Source organism: Enoplosus armatus, chromosome 19, assembly GCF_043641665.1.
Source record: "Enoplosus armatus isolate fEnoArm2 chromosome 19, fEnoArm2.hap1, whole genome shotgun sequence".
Lineage (NCBI taxonomy): Eukaryota > Metazoa > Chordata > Actinopteri > Centrarchiformes > Enoplosidae > Enoplosus > Enoplosus armatus.
The window spans coordinates 150,852-170,972 of record NC_092198.1 but is presented as its reverse complement, the minus strand read 5'-3'; the positions used below and the strand labels follow the sequence as shown (position 1 = coordinate 170,972).

At 42.1% G+C, this 20,121-nt stretch overlaps 3 protein-coding genes across 5 annotated transcripts in view; 1 reads left to right on the top strand and 2 right to left on the bottom strand.

Annotated features, from left to right (window-relative positions):
- Positions 1-4,423: 4,423 nt before the first annotated feature.
- vipas39 (VPS33B interacting protein, apical-basolateral polarity regulator, spe-39 homolog) lies at positions 4,424-11,499 on the bottom strand. Of its 2 annotated transcripts, none has more exons than XM_070925480.1 (19): positions 11,465-11,499; positions 10,934-11,088; positions 10,266-10,371; positions 10,045-10,182; positions 9,890-9,928; positions 8,847-8,911; positions 8,668-8,724; positions 8,390-8,482; positions 8,240-8,273; positions 7,967-8,069; positions 7,836-7,863; positions 7,652-7,725; positions 6,906-6,981; positions 5,994-6,128; positions 5,644-5,685; positions 5,365-5,541; positions 5,091-5,180; positions 4,810-4,914; positions 4,424-4,706 (listed from the first exon to the last, which is right to left on the bottom strand). In XM_070925480.1, exons 2-19 carry the CDS (start codon positions 11,024-11,026, stop codon positions 4,686-4,688), a joined length of 1,476 nt encoding a protein of 491 aa, XP_070781581.1. In that variant the 5' UTR covers positions 11,027-11,088; positions 11,465-11,499; the 3' UTR covers positions 4,424-4,685. The 2 variants fall into 2 exon arrangements, with proteins under 2 accessions (XP_070781581.1, XP_070781582.1); XM_070925481.1 differs by having other exon boundaries at positions 10,934-11,026; positions 11,465-11,494.
- A 1,295-nt stretch (positions 11,500-12,794) lies between these two features.
- On the top strand, positions 12,795-18,323 carry LOC139302572 (activator of 90 kDa heat shock protein ATPase homolog 1-like). The gene is made up of 9 exons (XM_070926276.1): positions 12,795-12,879; positions 13,275-13,465; positions 14,839-14,921; positions 15,035-15,152; positions 15,468-15,569; positions 15,691-15,782; positions 17,559-17,660; positions 17,740-17,791; positions 17,921-18,323. Exons 1-9 carry the CDS (start codon positions 12,800-12,802, stop codon positions 18,076-18,078), a joined length of 978 nt encoding a protein of 325 aa, XP_070782377.1. The 5' UTR covers positions 12,795-12,799; the 3' UTR covers positions 18,079-18,323.
- A 1,062-nt stretch (positions 18,324-19,385) lies between these two features.
- brf1b (BRF1 general transcription factor IIIB subunit b) overlaps positions 19,386-20,121 on the bottom strand; it is a 28,693-nt gene continuing 27,957 nt past the window's right edge. For both annotated transcript variants that reach the window (XM_070926451.1, XM_070926450.1), the window contains one exon: positions 19,386-19,639. In XM_070926451.1, the coding sequence (XP_070782552.1) occupies positions 19,602-19,639 (38 nt within the window). In that variant the 3' untranslated portion in view covers positions 19,386-19,601. The remainder of the gene's footprint in view (positions 19,640-20,121) is intronic.

Genomic DNA, 20,121 nt, shown 5'->3' with positions numbered 1-20,121 from the left:
GATATCTACAGGGAGACGACCAATCAGATTCAAGATCCGTATGTCTGCAGAACACAAAGAAATAAAAGAATCAACAAAACAATAGATTATATTATAGTCCCCATGTCATGGTCCCCACTACGTCAGCGCCCCTATGTCATGGTCTCCACGTCATGGTCCCCACTACATCAGCGTCCCTACGTCATGGTCCTCACTATGTCAGCACCCCTAAGTCATGGTCCCTACATCATGGTCTCCAAGTCATGGTCCTCACTACGTCAGCGCCCCCACGTCATGGTCCCCATGTCATCGTCCCTACGTCAGCGTCTTCACATTTTCTACATTCTAATAGGAACAACAGTTTTAGTTTTCAAATCATCTTCACGTTTTCTGTTTTACGTCAGATAAAAGTTCATCGGTATTAATCATCAGAAGTTCAATCAGGGGATAAGGTTGTGAAACCTGAGATGACTTCCTGTAACAGCTGAGAAAAAAAGAGCATCATGACCAAACATTTTTTGATCCTCAAACAAACTTCTCCTGTCACTTTTATTGAAGATTAGAGTGAAACATGTTTTCAGTCTGACAGGAAAACCCCGCCACAATACTGGTTTTTAAAAGTCTTTTAGAAGGTTTTTGGGTTTTTTTTTGTCTGTGTGGAACTGTGACAGTTTGACTCATGAAACGGTCAGGTGTTTACTGGAAACATCTTATCTCGTATCTGAGTCATTTAGATATTGTCAGATCATTTACATTTCTGTCTTTATATCAGTTATTATTATTGTTGTTGTTATATATATGACATATTCATAACTGCTGATTGTAACTTTTGAGAATAATTGTACAATTGTGTTTAATTCAATAAATAATGATATTGTCAAAATATCAAATCCACAAGTTCAGATGTACAAATTTAAAACAATTTCTCTTTCTCTCTTTTCTCTTTACACACGTGTGTGTGTGTGTGTGTGTGTATAAAATATATATATGTACAAATGTTAAGTGTTGACTTCTAAATCATGTCGTGCCAAACGTCTGTTTATTATGTTGAACTAGAAGACATATTATTGGATGTTGGAACTAGCTACCGAGCCCAGCAGCCTACCGCTACGTCACGTTCCGTTGCTCTGATTGGTCGTAGCGTCCAGTTAATGACGCCTCATGGAAATCGAAAGAGCATTTGCGAATTGGTCTGGCGATGCCGGTGTGACATCATCAAGTGACTAAACTCCCATCATGCTCTCTGATTTCCTTTGTTCCAATGCTCTTTGTCTCTGCTGGAAATGAAAGCAGCTGCACTCTGATCTCATCATGTCTGACTTAATAATAAATAATAATAATAAAATACATCCATGTTGTGATGTCATCAGTTGAATTGTCTGTTCCTGTGTTTAAACACCTGTCAATCAAACTGGGAATGACAGCAGCATCCAATCACATGCTCTGAATGTTGGAGGTGGGAGGGGAGTTAATTATTGATCATTGACACCTCTAACTGAAACATTAATTATGATGAATAAAGATAACAGATGAATTTAAAGGCAGATTTAAAAAAAACCCAAAGCAGACGTTCAGACTGATTATTATTACTATTATCATAGAAATATGATGTAGAAATAAAAGAACAGTTTATAGGATCAGTGTAGAAATATGGATCATATGATGACAAGTCCTTAATTATTATTATTATTATAGAAAAGTGTTACTGTGTAAAAGTGTTAGCATTACAGTATTGTACAAGTATTACAGTATTATAGAAGTGTTGCAGTATTATAGAATATTATAGAAGTATTGCACCCCATAAAGGGTTAGTAAATTATTTATTAACCATTAAGTAAGTAATTACTGACACCATCCCCCACACCATCACCCACCAGCTCCAGCCCAACAGCCCCAACCCCCTCATCACACCTGGGGCTGAACTCTCTCACCTCCTACCACCACAGCGCCCCCCACTCCTCCAGCATCGACACCTCTGTCTGTCCTTGAAAGAGATGTGAACAGACTCTTCAAGAGACAAAACCCGCGTAAAGCTGCTGGACCAGATCTCCCCATCCTGCCTGAAGCGCTGTGCCGATCAGCTGTCTCCGGTGTTCATGGACATCTTCAACACCTCACTGGAGACATGCCACGTGCCAGCCTGCTTCAAGGCCTCCACCATCATCCCCGTCCCCAAAAAACCAGGGCCCACAGGATTAAATGACTACAGACCCGTCGCCCTGACCTCTGTGGTCATGAAATCATTTGAACGCCTGGTCCTGTCCCACCTCAAATCCATCACAGACTCTCTGCTGGACACCCTGCAGTTCGCCTACAGAGCCAACAGGTCTGTAGACGACGCTGTCAACCTGGCTCTACACTTCATCCTCCAGCACCTGGACTCCGCAGGATCCTATGCCAGGATCCTGTTTGTGGACTTCAGCTCTGCCTTCAACACCATCGTCCCGGCTCTTCTTCAGGACAAGCTCTCCCAGCTCAACGTGCCTGACCCCACCTGCAGGTGGATCACAGATTTCCTGTCTGACAGGAAGCAGCACGTGAAGCTGGGGAAACACGTCTCAGATTCGCGGACGATCAGCACCGGCTCCCCTCAAGGCTGCGTTCTTTCTCCCCTACTCTTCTCCCTCTACACCAACAGCTGCACCTCCAGTCACCAGTCTGTCAAGCTCCTGAAGTTTGCGGACGACACCACCCTCATCGGACTCATCTCTGGTGAGGATGAGTCTGCCTACAGGTGGGAGATTGACCACCTGGCTTCAAAGACAGTGGAGATGGTTGTTGACTTTAGGAAGAGCGCAGCCCCACCCGCCCCCATCACCCTGTGTGACTCTCCAGTGGACACTGTGGAGTCCTTCCGTTTCCTGGGCTCCATCATCAGCCAGGACCTCCGGTGGGAGCTGAACATCAGCTCCCTCATCAAGAAAGCCCAACACAGGATGTACTTCCTGAGGCAGCTGAGGAAGTTTAACCTGCCACAAAAAAATGCTGGTTCACTTCTACACTGCCATCATAGAGTCCATCCTCACCTCCTCCATCACCGTCTGGTACGCTGCTGCCTCCACCAAGGACAGACGCAGACTGCAGCGTATCATCCGCTCTGCAGAGAGGGTGATCGGCTGCAACCTTCCATCTCTTCAGGACCTGTACTCCTCCAGGACCCTGAGGAGAGCAGGGAAGATCGCTGCCGACCCCTCCCACCCTGGACACCATCTGTTCGACCCCCTCCCCTCTGGCAGGAGGCTGCGGTCCATCAGGACCAAAACCTCCCGCCACAAAAACAGTTTCTTCCCCTCTGCAGTCAACCTGACAAACTCTCACTGACCCCCCCCCCCTCAGAACACAAACACAAGCTATACGTTATATTAACGTACATCACCCCTGTCCCCACTGCGTTACATTAACGCACCCACCCCCTACTGGACACTTTATCTGGACACTTTACTTTATTCTGGTCACTGCACTGTTGTTATTTATCTTATCTTATTTTTTTATTTTTATTTTTATTCTTATTCTTATTTTAGCTTTTATATTCTACTTATTTGTTATCAAAACAATAACACCTTCAGACCACAGCAAATTCCTTGTAATGTATGTTACTTGGCAATAAACAGTTTCTGATTCTGATTCTGATTCTGAATTAAGTAATTAGGATGTCTGAAGTTATTAGATACTGGTAGTTTATTAAATGATCATTAGTGTAAATATTATATGATCATTAGAACATTAGAATATGTGACTATGGATCAATAAGTTATATTAATTAACAGTGATATTATAGAATTACTACATGTGTATTTTCGTACCATGGAAATAAAAGTTTATCACAGTATAATTGCAGTAATATTATTAAGATACTATGATGGTATAAAAGTACATGGATTTATAACAGCGATGTTTAAGTATCACGTGATCTATTAACATTAAAAGGTAAAAACTCACCGATGTCTCGCGCATAGTCCGTGTGTCTCCTCGTGCGGTCTGACTGAATGAAGTGAAGTGACTGCGGGTCACGTGACTACACAGAATGCAGGAGGAGCATTATTTATTCATCCTCCATCTTTAATTCATCACTTCATCATTTATTCACCAGTTTCCTGATGAAATATGAAAAATCATTCTGACACAAAAACAACAAGATCCATGAAAGAACACTGACCATCGATCATCAATAATCACACCTGATCGAGCAGCAGGAACCTGAACGCATCACAGTCACTGTCTGAAACATGTGTGACGTCAAATAAAGAAGCTTCATCTCAAAACGAGAGGAACCGCCGCCATCTTGTGGCGAAGGGTTGTTACTGCAGCGACTCCTTCTTCTCCTCCTCTCCCCCCCTCCTCCTCTCTCTCTCTCTCTCTCTCTCTCTCCCCCTCCTCCCCCTTCTCTCTCCCTCCTCCTCCCTTCTCATTGTAGAAATGATTCAGATGAAATCCACATTTTTAAATAATAATTTTATTCTTTTTACATCCATATTTATAAAAACTCAAGTTGTTTGAGGAAAGTTGAAACGATGACTCAGCAAAAATAAGCTCCACCCGCAGGGTCAAACCAAGCACTCCTTTCCACGACCAATGACACTGAAGTAGATGCGAGCTGACTGAGCGTTTCTGTTGTCACGGTGATGGAGGCTCATCTCTCCACGCAGGAAACTGTCTGCTCTGTTTCAAAGTAAAAGTCTTCCATTGACGCGTTTAAAGCTGCGTCATCAGTTCTTCCACCGGATTTGCTGAAAGAGAGGAAGAAAAGATGATCAGCCAGGTTACATGATGAAGATGAAGATAATGATGATGATGATGATGATGATGAAGATGACGACGACTCCTCCTCACCGGGTTGTTGAGCAGCTCGTCGATCTTCCGCTCCTCTGTAGATCCTCTCTCCACCTTCCCCCGGTATCCTAGCAACAGCTGCCGGTCCTTCAGATCCCGGTACGTCTGATTGGCCCAGAGACATACCAGTCATCATGACATCACATTATTAATATAAGCAGGTGTCAGGTTTCAGACAGAGAAAGGTCGGTCTAGCTATTGTTTAAGCCTGATTGGTTTAATACATTTAGAAAATCAACAAATCAGAGAGCGTTATTAATGTAAACATGAATGAGTCTCACGTTGATGACGATGTCGTGACATTTATGTTTCTGAGCCAAACTGATCCTCAGCTCCGCATCATCAACCAGCGCCACGTAATCCTGCAGCACCTGTCAATCACATGAACACACCTGTCAATCACCTTAACACACCTGTCTATCACCTCAACACACCTGTCAATCACATGAACACACTTGTCAATCACATGAACACACTTGTCAATCAAAGATCTTGACAAAACCTGTTTTTATTTTCCATCGGTTATAATGTTCAAGCTTGACTCCACCCCCTCACCTGTGTGGGGGCGGAGTTTTTCTGCAGGATGTCGACGACTCGTTGGAAGCTGAGCGGGGATTTCTTCCTGGTGAAGCCGAGCCAGTTCCTGCTGGTGAACAGAGCGTCCACATCTGACCACGCCTTCAGCTTCGCCCGTGCCGCCAACGCCGTCACAAAGTATTGCTTCTCTGAAATCTGAGGTCAGAGGTCAACACACCTGTCGGTCAGTGAACATGGACACTGAGACACAAACGTTACGTTTAATATGTTCAAACAATAAAAAATGTCAGATCTCACCTTGAAGGTCTGACGGATGTTCAACGGACTGCTGTAGGTTCCCTGCACACACAAAGAAAACAGGCTCAACTAAACTAGTCTAACTAGCCTGGTTCAACTATTCTGGTTTCATTTATATCAAAACTGGTTTAACTATTTTGGTGTTACTATTCCGATTTTAATCTGTTTTAGCTACTCCGATCTAGCTAATCTTTGTTATCTAGTTTAACTAATCTGGTTCAACTAATCAAGTTGAATTATTCCAGTTTAACTGATTCCAGCATTCTGGTTCTGATATTCCAGTTTATCTAATGTAGTTTAACTTAAGTTAAACTGAATGTAATGGCTGGTTTAGTTAAACCCAGACTAACCTCAGACTCAGTGTAGTGGTAGAAGCAGCAGTAGTACAGTGTTGTGACCAGCGGCATGTTGAGGATCGAAGCCCTTCTGGGAAACTTCTGGAAAACTTCCACCTTCCCTCCGCGCTCAGCCTGCCGGTCAGTTGCCTGGCAACAACACAGAGGGAAAGCTGTGATTAAACTGGGGTAGCACTTGGGATGATCCTGAGTTTAGTCTGGGATTACACTTACAGTGTAAATGGGAGTAAACTGTGTCAGGTGGTGAGAATCAACAGAGTTTAAGCTACATCAAGAATTACGTAAAACATTTAAACTAGAGCTGAAATTTGATAAGTAGACCAACAGAAAGTCAATCAGTGATAATATTTATTTTCTAGTTACATCACGTAAATGTTTTCTTTGTCTTCTATGAGATGAAACTGGAATCTTTGTGCTCCGGAATAAAAAAAACAAATAAAACGTCACTTTGGGCTCTTTGAAATGGTGATGGACATTTTTCTGTATTTTCTGACATTTTGGCCAAACAAAGTAATTGAATGATCAAGAAAACCATCAGCATATTAATTGATAATTGGAAAAATCTTAAATCGTAGCCCTGATTTAAACTAGAGGTCACAAAGTTCTTCGCTGCAGATCAAAGAACTAAAACTAATAATAACTAAAGTATCTATCTATCTAATAAAATAATCGATGAGTTGATTGAAATGTATTTTCTGGTGTCAGATGTTCTGTTTTTCAGTTTTCTGTCTCAGTAAACTCAATCTCTGAACCACTTTCTAAGACAATGAAAGGAAAAAATAATCGGCACATTAAAAATGAAAATAATAGTTTGTTGCAGCCCTAAAAACAAGCAAAGTATAGACGACTGAGATCAACCGATAAACAAAATATCATGGATACTGTTTGAAGTGTGAACTGACTGACCTCGATGATGATCTGTCTCTCCAGCAGAGTGTAGTGATCCTGAACGTGACCTGAATCTTCTGCAGAAAATGGAAGACTGGGAACAAACAACCAACCGGTTAACAACAGACAGTCACTGATGACATCGCCAAGTCATTGAAACCCTCTGAGGTCATCGGATTATCAGCCTGTCTGTAATCAGATTATCAACCTGTCTGTAATCAGATTATCAGTCTGTCTGTAATCAGATTATCAGCCTGTCTGTAATCACATGATCAGTCTGTCTGTAATCAGGTTATCAGCCTGTCTGTAATCACATGATCAGTCTGTCTGTAATCAGGTTATCAGCCTGTCTGTAATCACATTATCAGCCTGTCTGTAATCAGATTATCAGCCTGTCTGTAATCACAAAATCAGTCTGTCTGTAATCACATTACCAGTCTGTTTGTAATCAGATTATAAATCTGTCTGTAATCACACGATCAGTCTGTCTGTAATCACATTATCAGTCTGTCTGTAATCAGATTAAAACTGAGATCTATTGACAGTATTTGTTGTTTGAAAACAGAATAATTAATTTTAATGCTAATATTAGTACTTTGTTAAAGTATAATTTAATGTGAATTTAAAGAATCACTTGATAAAGTTTTAGATTTTTCTAAACAAACTAATAGTGTAACTAAAGTAAACTTCATCAATTCGGAGTATTTGTACACGTGTATGTACTGTTGTGGTTTGAAGTATGGTGGCCTGCAGGACTCACTCACCTGAGGCAGCTCTTCAGGAAGTCCCGCCTCTTGTTTTCATCTGCGATGCTCAGGTGTTCTTTATATTGCAGCAGCTGTTGCCATGGAAACAGACAGGACCTGACATCAGCTTCTGTCGGTCTGATGTGTACCACTGAAACTTCAGATGTGTACTGCTGGTGTGTTAGTAATGTGTACTACGTACCGCCACGTCCTCCGTTCTGCCCAGAGCTCTGAACGACAGAAGAAGAAACCAAACGTAAACACAGAGGATTAATAAAAATAAAAGTGTTGACATGTAAATTAAACCAGGTGTGTTCAGGTGTAAAGAGAGACCTGAGCAGCTCCAGCAGCAGCCTCTGGTCTCTGGTTTCAGTTAGATAGTGGATGAAATGTCTCAGAGCCGTCTGTCTGGACTCCAGCTCCCGAATCAAAACCTCTGAGCAGGAAACCATAAAGAGTCAATACAACACAACAAACTGCTGAGAGAACTGATCCAGGACCAGGTCTGAATGATTCAGGATCATAAATACTGAGATAACTGATCCAGGATCAGGTCTGACTGATCCAGAATCCGGTCTGATCCAGGATCTGAATCAGCAGGCTCACCTTTACTCAGAGTCCTCTTTAAATAAATTAAAACCTGAAACGACAACAAAAATAGTGGGTGGTCAGTTGTTTCTGATAAAGTTGTTAATAATGTTTTATATATATATTTCTTAATAACGTTGTTATGGATCAGATTGTAAATAAAGTTACAGCAGTGATGACGTTTCCGTCGTGTGCGCTGACGGCGTAATCGAGCAGCAGCAGTTTGTCCTGAAGAGACCGGAACTTCTCCAGAGACACAGCCTGAAACATACACAGTATAAATACACACGAATACTACACTGTAACACTACACTGGATTTATACACACGAATACTACACTGTAATACTACCTCTCCAGAGTAACCACCTAAAACTGTATTTACAAATAACAGTAACTGAAACCTGTCTGAGCCACAGACAGGTCGACAGACAGACAGGTGTGTTACCTTTCCCTGCTGCATTCTCTGGACCGTCTCCTCAGGTGACCAATCACTGATATAATCCTGACATCACAACATGACATCATCATTAGTACAGCAGAAGAAAAAATCGGATTAGCAGCCTTACAATCTCAGACCTTTAATCAGATTATCATCTTTAATCAGATTATCAGTCTTGCTGTTACCTTGTATTCAGATTTGGGCTTTCGGAGTTCTGGAGCGTATAGCCTGACAGACGAGTCGCTGAGCGCTAAAATACAAAATCATCAGAATCAGTCCTAAACTCAGTCATCCATTCACTGACTCACTCTCTCACTGACTCACTCTCTCACTGATTCACTCTCTCACTCACCAACTCACTCACCAACTCACTCACTGACTCACTCTCTCACTGATTCACTCTCTCACTAATTCACTCACTGACTCACCCTCTCACTGATTCACCCTCTCACTAACTCACTCACTGACTCACTCTCTCACTGACTCACTCTGTCACTAACTCACTCACTGACTCACTCACTCACTGACTCACTAACTAGCTCTCTCACTGATTAAATCTCACTAACTCACTCTGTCACTGACTCACTAACTCACTCTCTCACTGATTCACTCTCTCACTAACTCACTCTCACTGACTCACTCTGTCACTGACTCACTCTCTCACTGATTCACTCTCTCACTGACTCACTCTCTCACTGATTCACTCTCTCACTAACTCACTCACTGACTCACTAACTAGCTCTCTCACTGACTCACTCTCTCACTGATTCAATCTCACTAACTCACTCTCACTGACTCACTCACTCACTAACTCACTCTCTAACTGATTCTCTCACTAACTCACTCTCACTGACTCGGCCTCTCACTGATTCACTGTCTCACTGATTCTCTCACTAACTCACTCTCACTGATTCACTCTCTCACTGACTCACTAACTCACTCTCTCACTGATTCATTCTCACTGATTCACTCTGTCACTAACTCACTCTGTCACTGACTCACTACCTCACTCTCTCACTGACTCACTCTCACTGACTCACTCACTCTTTCACTGACTCACTCTCTCACTCACTGACTCACTCTCTCACTGATTCATTCTCACTGATTCACTCTGTCACTAACTCACTCTGTCACTGACTCACTACCTCACTCTTTCACTGACTCACTCTCTCACTCACTGACTCACTCTCTCACTGACTCAATGTGACCTTTGTCAGTTCAGACGCACCGTCAGAGAAGGACGAGAAGTTTCCTCCTTTCGTTTTTCCTGCAGAGAAACAGATTCAAACTTCAGTCTGTCAACACATGAATACAGTTTAGTGATGAATGTGATCATTCATGTTCCTGAGTCATGTGGCCTGTCCACCTGTCCACCTGTCTCACCTTTGAACAGAGAGCTCAGAGAGTATCCGGAGTTACTCTTGCTGATGGTCGGTGTGTCTGTGTTGATTTTGGGGAAGGCGGGCTCTCTGTCTGTCTTCTGATTGGTCGCTGCTGTCTCTCTGACCGACCAGGAGATACCTGAGGAGACACAGGAGGATATTAAACACCCTGCCGCCAATTACAGCTCAGGATTCTCCACAGGCGTTTAGTGATTGTCTTACTGCCGACAGGCTCTCCACTCCAGCTGACCTTCTCCACATCGTCTTCATCATCATCTTCCTCCACCAGGCGGCGGATGCTGTTCACTGCCTGCTTCGACTCTTTTAACTGACAAACAACATCATCACCTGACGGTCACACAGGTGTACTGACACACCTGCACCTCAGAGACACATCTGTACAGGTGTTCAATAAGCTGACCATGTTTACACCACAGAGATATTAATAACCATGTTTATTATGTTTAATATTATATCCTGAACATGATTAAAAACAGTCCATGTAGAGGTGCTGACTGACAGATGATGTTGAAGTTAAATATAAATAAGAATACAGATTGTTAATAATTAAATAATATTTACAAACAAAACAATTATTAAAATTGTTATAATAAAAACATTGTCTGATCTGGAGCATCAAAATGTCCAGAAACTAAAGTCAATAAAGTTTGAATAATCCTTAATGTCACCGAACACTCCTCTTTCCCAGTCTCCCTGAACTCACCACTGTGTGATCTGCTCTGAGATCAGTTTCTATAAAAACTCAATGAAGATGAAGATCAGTTCAGTGGCTGAAAGCTGGAAGAGCTTCATATATTTATACGCACATTTAGTCTGATCTGATGTGATACCTGGGACCTGGTTCAGGTCTCTGCAGGTTCAGGTCTTACCCTGCTGAATTCATCATCTTCATCATCGAAGGTGAAAGCTTTGAACTTGGAGCTGTTCCAGTAGTCTTCCTCATCTGCTTTACTCTTCATCATCTGCACACACAGTCTGATCACCGAGCTGAACTAACTTCATTTAAACTGTCAACACAAACACACTAAATAGAGACACATTCAGAGCAGCTGTTAGCTTCTCCTGCTAATATACTGATTTAATAATAAACAAACTAATCTTCAAGTGTTAATAAAGTCTGTCTGCTCGTGTGGTACAGGTGTGTATTTAGCGTGTATTTATCGAGTATTTAGTGAGTATTTTGTGTCACAGCTTGACTTTTTTTGTGTGTCCGAGCAGGGAGTTAGTTAGCATGCTAGCAGGCTAATAGATACGTCGATGTTTAAACCGGATGTAATTCATTATTTCACTTTGACGAACGGCGGGAACAGTGACGTCACCACACAGATATATAACCTGCAAACTGATCTAACAGATATTAAATTCAAAACTGATAATCAGAATCGATCAGCTGTTTCCACCTTCACCTACTGCAGCTACTCTTCCTTCTTCTCTGGCGGAGGGTGTACGTTTTCCGGTCGCGCGGTGGCTGCTGGGAGTTGTAGTGAACAGGAGCTGTGGACTGATTAGCTGAAAGCTCTGGTTCTATAAAAAAAAAATACTTATAAACGTATATTTATGCACATATAAACGTGTTTATGTCTTGTTGGTTTTAGGATGTGTGATCTCACTGTTGATTTGTTTATTTATCGAGTCCAAATAATGTTTATCTTGAATTTCCACACGTTTTATATTTACAATAAGCGCTTATTCTTCTGTATTTTCTACATATAAAATCACATCAGTAAAGAAATAAACTCTGTGCAACTTTCATTTGTCAGATCAATGAAACCTGATGAACTGTTTTTGAAATAAGAATACATACATCCGGGTTCCTTCAGAATAAAAGCATCTTCTTCATTATTCATTGACACCAGAACTTCAAACCGAAGAGGAAATACTTCACAAAACAATTTCAACTCAAGGTCCACTTACTCACCCGTTCAAGGGGTGAGACAGGCCAGAGAGACAAACAGAAGAAGTGAGACAGACAGAAGAGGGGAGAGAGGTCAGAGACAGACAGAAGAGGGGAGACAGGTCAGAGACAAACAGAAGAGGGGAGACAGGTCAGAGACAGACAGAAGAGGTGAGACAGGTCAGAGACAAACAGAAGAGGGGAGACAGACAAACTGATGAGAATTCAGAATAAAAAAATTATATTTCATTCTATTCAAGAGTTTGACTCACCTGACCTCACCTTGAACAGATGAAACATCACCAAACAACAACCATCTGCTGAATCCTGATTGGTGCACAAAAGTATGTGATATCACATTTTCCCACCTGAGCCCGCCCACTTCAAACACAAACTTTATTAGAAAATGAATCAAAACTCTTTAATTGTCCTTATGTTTGTTTGTCTCCTGAAATGTTTTAATCAACCATGTAAAGAACTTTGTTTTGAAAAGTACTGTATAAATATAAAATAAAAGTTTGTAATTATTATTATTATAGTGTTGTTTTACATTGAAAGTCATCAGAGGAAGTAGTTGAGCTCTGTGTTTGACTTGAAGTTGGTTTTAAGTTTCAGCTGAATGGTCAGAGACTCACAGGAGACTCAAGATTTTATCAGGATACAAGTACACTAAGTACAGCAGTAATACTACTGTAGATACAGCTGTAATACTACAGTAAGTACAGCAGTAATACTATACTGTTTAGTTACAGTCGTAACACTATAGCGTTTACAGTAAGTAGTTCCAGCAGTATAATAACTTGTACTTCAGTCAGTAGTACTCAGTACTCCGTGGACTCTGATGGCTAAATGGGGCGAAGGAGATCCTCGATGGATCGTTGAGGAGAGAGCCGACGCCACCAACGTCAACAACTGGCACTGGTCTGTTTCCATTATTATTATTATTATTGTTGTTGTTGTTGTTGTTCTTATTGTCATCATTCTCATGATTATTACTATATAACAAATGTTGGCTCACAGATCTCCTCCTTCATCACAGGGTCTGTTTACATGTGTGTGTTACTGTGTGTGTGTTATATGATCCTCCAGCTGGTTCAGCACATGTTCAGATATTTTTAAACAGCCTGATGGATGACAGCTGGTGATGTCAGAAGGGGGGTACAGTGGTATGGGTGGGGCTACATTGGTGTAGGCGGGGCTTCATGGGGTTCCTGAAGTATCCAGCTGTTGATGTGTTCAGTAACAGGAGATGTTGAAGGTAGAACTCACTTAATAAAAAATCAACCTGTCTCTTCTTGTCTGTGTGACCTCATCAGGACGGAGCGTGATGTCAGCGGCTGGTCATCAGAGCGTCTCCGTCAGCTGCTGCTGGGGGTTCGGGTGGAGGGACCAGAGGGAGTCTGTCAGCTGACCGACGTCTCCAAACTGGACGGAGAAGCTTCCATCAACAACCGGAAAGGAAAACTCATCTTCTTTTACGAGTGGCAGCTAAGAGCCAGCTGGCTGGGTCAGTGATGATGTCACTGATGATGTCAGTCTGAAACCCACTCTGCAATGATGGTTACAAGAAGTAGATCTGTATGGAGAGCTTTTTGCGGAAATAACGTTTTAGCATGTGAACACATAGCGTTTGATCGTGTTAACACGCTATATTTTTACGCATTGACACAACAAAACCTGACTCATGTTTTTTTTTACGCCTTTTGACGTCTCATTTTGGTGTGTTAACACACAAACACCTGTCACATTCCATTCTTCTCTAATGGGGTGTTAGAAAGGAAGTCTGTTCTCAGCTGAATAGTTCCTGGAGAACACAAACCAAAATATTAGGCTAAGCTTTGGCTCACCTTGAGTGTCTGTAGTTAACTTCATCATCATGATGATGCACTTATCCCATTCAATTTCAATATCAATATCAATAACAATCATTTCAAAATCTGTGTCTGCTTGTGATGTTATCAGTCCTCCAACTGACCTACACTGCAGCCAGCCACCAGGGGTAATCGAGATGTTTTAGCTTCACTTTCAGGGAGCTGTCATGTCGTACATCTTTATATATCGTCAATGGCCTGAAAATTCATCAATGAATGAAGATTGACAAGGATGAGCAGCCATGTTTAATGGTGCATTCCAGATCTTTACCATGGAATTACGCTTTATCCTCTGGTTCTGAATCTTCACCTTCACTGAAAGTTTAAATCGACTTCTTCTAAGCCACAAATCTGGCTTACGTTTCACACACATCATTTCCTTTGAGGTGTACGTAGGGGCCTGTAACGACTGCGTAGATGCCCACATCAGTAATTTATGCACAATGTGCTCCCTTGTGTTTTTGTTCAACACCATTTGTCCTCATCAATATGTACGACTGCCTTGGTTCAAGCAAACAGAAAACACATGCTAACGTGTCAATTTTTGCTGTGTTCATGTGTAAAAATATAGTGTGGGTACAAACTCTACCTTAACAAGCAATGTCGTCTAAATACGTTATTTGCGCAAATGGCCTTCCATAGACCTGTAGATCTGTAACTTCATGTGTTTGATGATACTGTCATCAGTTATTTAGATTAACATTATTTATTGAAAGATGTTTTATTCAATCAGCAATTTAGTTTTATTGAGAACACAAAACCAACTTAACTAAAGTGAGTTAGCAGCTAAGCTAGCGCTAGCTATAATAGATGATTATGTATTAATTGATTATTACAGCACATTTTAGATTTGGTCTACAATGAGGCAACTTCTGAGATTAAATTATGAACAAACAATTGTAATATCTGTTTCAATTAATATAAATTTAAGTAGCTTTTAGCTGATGTCACACAGGTGTAACTCTTCTGTGGTGCTTTGTACCGACTGTTTCCTGTTTCCTGTCTGCAGGGACGTCCAGCAGCGGAGTGAAATACAGAGGAACCGTTGAGGTGTTCAACCTGTCAGACGAGAACAACATGGATGATCTTGATGTTAGTCAACAACTTCCTGTTCCTGATCACACTGATAACTACATTGATCAGTGTATCAATGACTGTATTGATTGGTGTATTGTTGATCATTATGATTATCATATTCTGTCCAGATCTCAGTGTCTCTGTGTAAAGACCAGCCCAACACAATGCTCCTCGACCTCATGAAGAAGAGCGGGGTTCAGGAGGTCCGTAGGGTTCTGGCCGACTACGTCCACCAGCTGAAATCAGGTTTGTTACCCAGAAGGCATCAGGACTAACCAATCAGTGATGACCCCTATAGTAACCTGAGTAGTCTGGCTTACAGGATGTAGGCTGTTGGGACTATTTCAGTCCCATTCTCCTCCCCTTCCTGTTAGGGTTATGCGTGTCACCGTCCCTGCATCCTGGGCTCAGCGCCGCCCAAGACGATTGTTTAAAGAAAACCAAACAAGTTTTTTTTATCTTCTATCCCAGAATGATGATGGGTTGAGGCAGACCTGTCTCCAGTGTGGAGATAGATCTGGCTTTGCGAGACTATAACCTGAATGACCTCTGACCTCACAGAGTTCAGTCAGGGGATGATCCTTCCTGCCGCCGATGGACCGAAGCTACCTCAACCTCAGACCAAGAAGAACCAGGCCCAGATCAGTACTCAGGTAGAGTTTAGTTAACTGACACATCTAAATGTTCAGCCTCTGATCCCACGTCAGTGACTTCTGACCTCTTTGTATTCTCATACAGATAAGCTCCACCCCAAGGTGTTCCTCTAGCCCTGCCCCCTGTCAAGCAGGTGTTCGTATCTCAACCTGCAACTTTAATCTGAAAGAAACCTTCCAAACATCACCTGATGAGCTCTACAGGACCTTCATCAACCAGGAGGTACCAAACCAGGACGGACCAGGACAGACCAGAACAGACCAGGACAAACAAGGACTAACCAGGATAAAATTAGGCTAAATCTAGGACAAAGCCATGTTGAAAAAAGGACAAACCAGACTAGGCCAAAACCAGGACTACCCAGGACTGACCAAGTCGAAATCAGCCCAAATCAGGCAAGGTCACACTGAACCAGGCTTAAACCCGTCCCAATCCAGGCCAATTCAAGGCCCAAAGCCAGTCCAAATCCAGGATAAACCAGCCCACAATCAGGCTAAACTCAGGCTAAAAACACAAATCAGGCTTAAACTAATCTGAGGCATTTGCAGGCCAGAAACTGTCCAAAAAATCCACGACCAAACAAACAGGCCAAATCCTGGTTAATGCCACACCTAAACTAGGCACAACCTTGTGAAACCGGAATAAATCCAGTCTAAAGCAAAGTCATACCTGAGCTAATGCCACATCAGACCCGACAAGAACTGTTTGGATCTTTAGGTTACTGTAGTAGTGCTGCAGTACTGCAGGTAACAGTCTCTGTCTCTGTAGTTTGTGCAGGTGTTTACACGCTCTGTGGTGTAGTACTATAGTATTGTAGTAGTACTGTAGGTAACGGTCTCTGTTTCTGTAGTGTGTGCAGGCGTTTACACGCTCTGTGGTATAGTACTGTAGTATTGTAGTAGTACTGCAGGTAATGGTCTCTGTAGTGTGTGCAGGCGTTTACATGCTCTGTGGTGCAGTACTGTACTGTAGTATTGTAGTAGTACTGTAGTACTGCAGGTAACGGTCTCTGTCTCTGTAGTGTGTGCAGGCGTTTACACGCTCTGTGGTGTAGTACTATAGTATTGTAGTAGTACTGCAGGAAACAGTCTCTGTCTCTGTAGTGTGTGCAGGCGTTTACACGCTCTGTGGTGCAGTACTGCAGTATTGTAGTAGTACTGCAGGTAACGGTCTCTGTAGTTTGTGCAGGCGTTTACACGCTCTGTGGTGTAGTACTGTAGTATTGTAGTAGTACTGTAGTACTGCAGGTAACGGTCTCTGTCTCTGTAGTTTGTGCAGGTGTTTACACGCCCTGTGGTGCAGTACTGTAGTATTGTAGTAGTACTGCAGGTAACGATCTCTGTAGTTTGTGCAGGCGTTTACACGCTCTGTGGTGTAGTACTATAGTATTGTAGTAGTACTGTAGGTAACGGTCTCTGTTTCTGTAGTGTGTGCAGGCGTTTACACGCTCTGTGGTGCAGTACTGTACTGTAGTATTGTAGTAGTACTGTAGTACTGCAGGTAACGGTCTCTGTCTCTGTAGTGTGTGCAGGCGTTTACACACTCTGTGGTGTAGTACTATAGTATTGTAGTAGTACTGCAGGAAACAGTCTCTGTCTCTGTAGTGTGTGCAGGCGTTTACACGCTCTGTGGTGCAGTACTGTAGTATTGTAGTAGTACTGCAGGTAACGGTCTCTGTAGTTTGTGCAGGCGTTTACACGCTCTGTGGTGTAGTACTGTAGTATTGTAGTAGTACTGTAGTACTGCAGGTAACGGTCTCTGTCTCTGTAGTTTGTGCAGGTGTTTACACGCCCTGTGGTGCAGTACTGTAGTATTGTAGTAGTACTGCAGGTAACGGTCTCTGTAGTTTGTGCAGGCGTTTACACCCTCTGTGGTGTAGTACTGTAGTATTGTAGTAGTACTGCAGGTAACTGTCTCTGTAGTTCGTGCAGGCATTTACACTCTCTGTGGTGTAGTACTGTAGTATTGCAGTAGTACTACAGGTAACTGTCTCTGTAGTTTGTGCAGGCGTTTACACGCTCGGCGGCGGCGGTGGACGGGTGTCATGGAGGGAGGTTCCAGATGTTGGACGGGAGCGTCAGCGGACAGTTCACACTGCTGGTGAGGTCACAGCTGCTCAGCCAATCAGTGGTGAGTTGTCACATCACCATGGTAACCAGACAACTGCTTCTCCCCGCAGGTACCAGACCAGAGGATCGAGATGAGGTGGCGGTTCAGGACGTGGCCCAGCGGTACATCTTCCTGTGAAGATATCATGATATGTTCAAGTGCATGGTCTGTTTTCAGAACCTTCTGTGCTGCTGTGTTCAGGGACACTCTGACTTCTGAGCTTTGTTTATTGTTTGTTGTTTCTCATTCAGAGCACTTTGCCACCGTCAGTCTAGAGCTGGAGGACAGAGGAAACGAGACAGAGCTGAGGATGGTGTGTCGAGGAGTCCCTGCAGGGGAGGAAGACTCCACCAGGGAGGGATGGACCCGGTTCTACTTCCAGGGCATCAAACAGACCTTCGGATACTGAAAGTCTCTGAGATACCAAACTCTGGAGCTTGTCTGACAGGCTGACTGAGGGTGTCCCAACCACCAACCTCTGGGTCTGAAGAGTGGAGCCAATGCTGAAGTGCCATAAACCTGCATTCTTTCTAATGGCCAGCAGGGGGCAACTCCACTGGTGTGATTGTATAGACGTCTATGAGAAAATGACCCTACTTCTCACTTGATTTAGTCCTAACCCTGACCTCAGTAAACAGTTCTCATCAGTCCTGATGAGTTTATGGTCTCAATCTCTAATTTCAAGTCTTCTTCAATACAGCACGATGTTCATTTAGTAAATTATGGTCCCATTTAGAGTTAAACAGACGATAAAGCAGGGTCTGCTTTAGGGTGGGTCTACCTTGTGATCGACAGGTCGCTACCACGGTGACCTGTCAGGCTTCGATTGTACTAAAAGGCACTTGAGGAGTCAGCTGTTCATTTCCAGTATGTACATTTACAAGCTAACTGTTAGCAGCTACTTCGCACAGTGTAGCCAGGAGCCAGTTCATATTATTCAGAATCAGAATCAGAAATACTTGAAATATTGATCCCTGGGGGGAAATTACACAATACACTGCATAATGAGTACTTTTATATGTGGTACCTGACCTTTTGAATACATTTTGATGTTTTACTTTGGTGAAAGATTGGAGTTCTTCTTCACTGCTGGTCAGGTCAGTTTTTTAAATATGACTTTTAGAGGGTTAACTAAAGGTCCACTGACTGGCTTTTTTCAGGTGAAGTTTGCTCCGTCGTTGGGAGTTTTGTGGAGTCATGACATTCTCTGATGAAAACTGTTAGATGTAGCTGAAAGCCCCAGAAAAAGCTAGTAAGTGTAAAAGTGTTTAATTCATCTTTCACTTGACTGACTTTCACCAACACAAGAACTTCCTGTTCTGTTCAGCTGAAGAAAAGTTTTATTTCTTCTTTCAGAGTTTCTTTACTCTCTCAGGGAATGTTGTCGTTTTCTTTTTACATTTCATCAGGAACAACAAACACAAAAAGTACACTTAAAAAGTACACAAAGTACACATACATTTACAACCAAACTACACAAAGAAAAACACTAAAAGAGTCGAACAGCTGATTGTGACAGTTTGTTTAAAGTTTAAATGATTTCACTGATATTTTACAGAAATGTGAAACTTCATATTTACAAGGCAGATTGCTATAAAAATGCAGAAACATCTAAAAGCTACAACTTTTCTTCTTTACAATATGAACACGAGAGGCTCGATGTTATAAAATCTATTAAAACGATCAACAATCAATTAAAGACGAAATTACAAACAAATTCAACGAAAAAGTAAAAAAATGAACAAAATCAGTTTCATATAAATTTGAATAAAAAAGCATCAAAATCAAAAGTGCAGTGATGCTTTTTTATCAATGATTATTTAACTTTAATTAATCGCCGATATTGGTTATTGATTTCGGTAACATTGGTCAGCCTCAGTCTGACTGGACGGAGAGTTTATTCACTGGATGTCAAAGGTCAGCAGGACGGAGCTAGAAGACTTCCTCCTCCTCCGCCTCACAGCCGTAATCTGGAACACACAATCAGTCAATCAATCAGCCAATCAATCAGTCAATCAATGAGCAAATCAATTAATACTTCAGTCTTATAAGACCCGACAGGAAACATATTGTTGTGAAACACGTTTTGGCTTCATGGTTGAACCTGAAACTGAATCGAGGCTTTAATGATCTGGACTGTATCAATAAAGTTGAATCAGTTGAAAAAACTCAACTAATAAAAATTGAATAGAGAAAACCTAAATAAAAAATACACCAGTAATAATTATCTTCAAAACAATACATTTTATTTTGTAACAATAAACAAGAAGTTAGTGTTAGCTGGCTCCCTGTAAAATCCAGAATAGAGTTTAAAATCCGTCTCCTGACCTACAAAGCTCTTACTGGTCAGGCACCATCATATCTTAAAGAGCTCATAGTACCCTATTACCCCACTAGAGCACTGTGCTCCCAGAATGCAGGGTTGCTTGTGGTTCCTAGAGTCTCCAAAAGC

Coding starts and splice junctions, on each gene's coding strand:
- LOC139302572 (XM_070926276.1), top strand. CDS start 12,800: ATGGCTAAATGGGGCGAAGGAGATCCTCGATGGATCGTTGAGGAGAGA. Junction 12,880..13,274: donor AACGTCAACAACTGGCACTG/GTCTGTTTCCAT, acceptor TGACCTCATCAG/GACGGAGCGTGATGTCAGCG. Junction 15,153..15,467: donor CGTCCACCAGCTGAAATCAG/GTTTGTTACCCA, acceptor CTGACCTCACAG/AGTTCAGTCAGGGGATGATC.
- vipas39 (XM_070925480.1), bottom strand. CDS start 11,026: ATGATGAAGAGTAAAGCAGATGAGGAAGACTACTGGAACAGCTCCAAG. Junction 10,372..10,933: donor AAGATGATGAATTCAGCAGG/GTAAGACCTGAA, acceptor GTTGTTTGTCAG/TTAAAAGAGTCGAAGCAGGC. Junction 7,864..7,966: donor CTGCTGCTGGAGCTGCTCAG/GTCTCTCTTTAC, acceptor TCTGTCGTTCAG/AGCTCTGGGCAGAACGGAGG.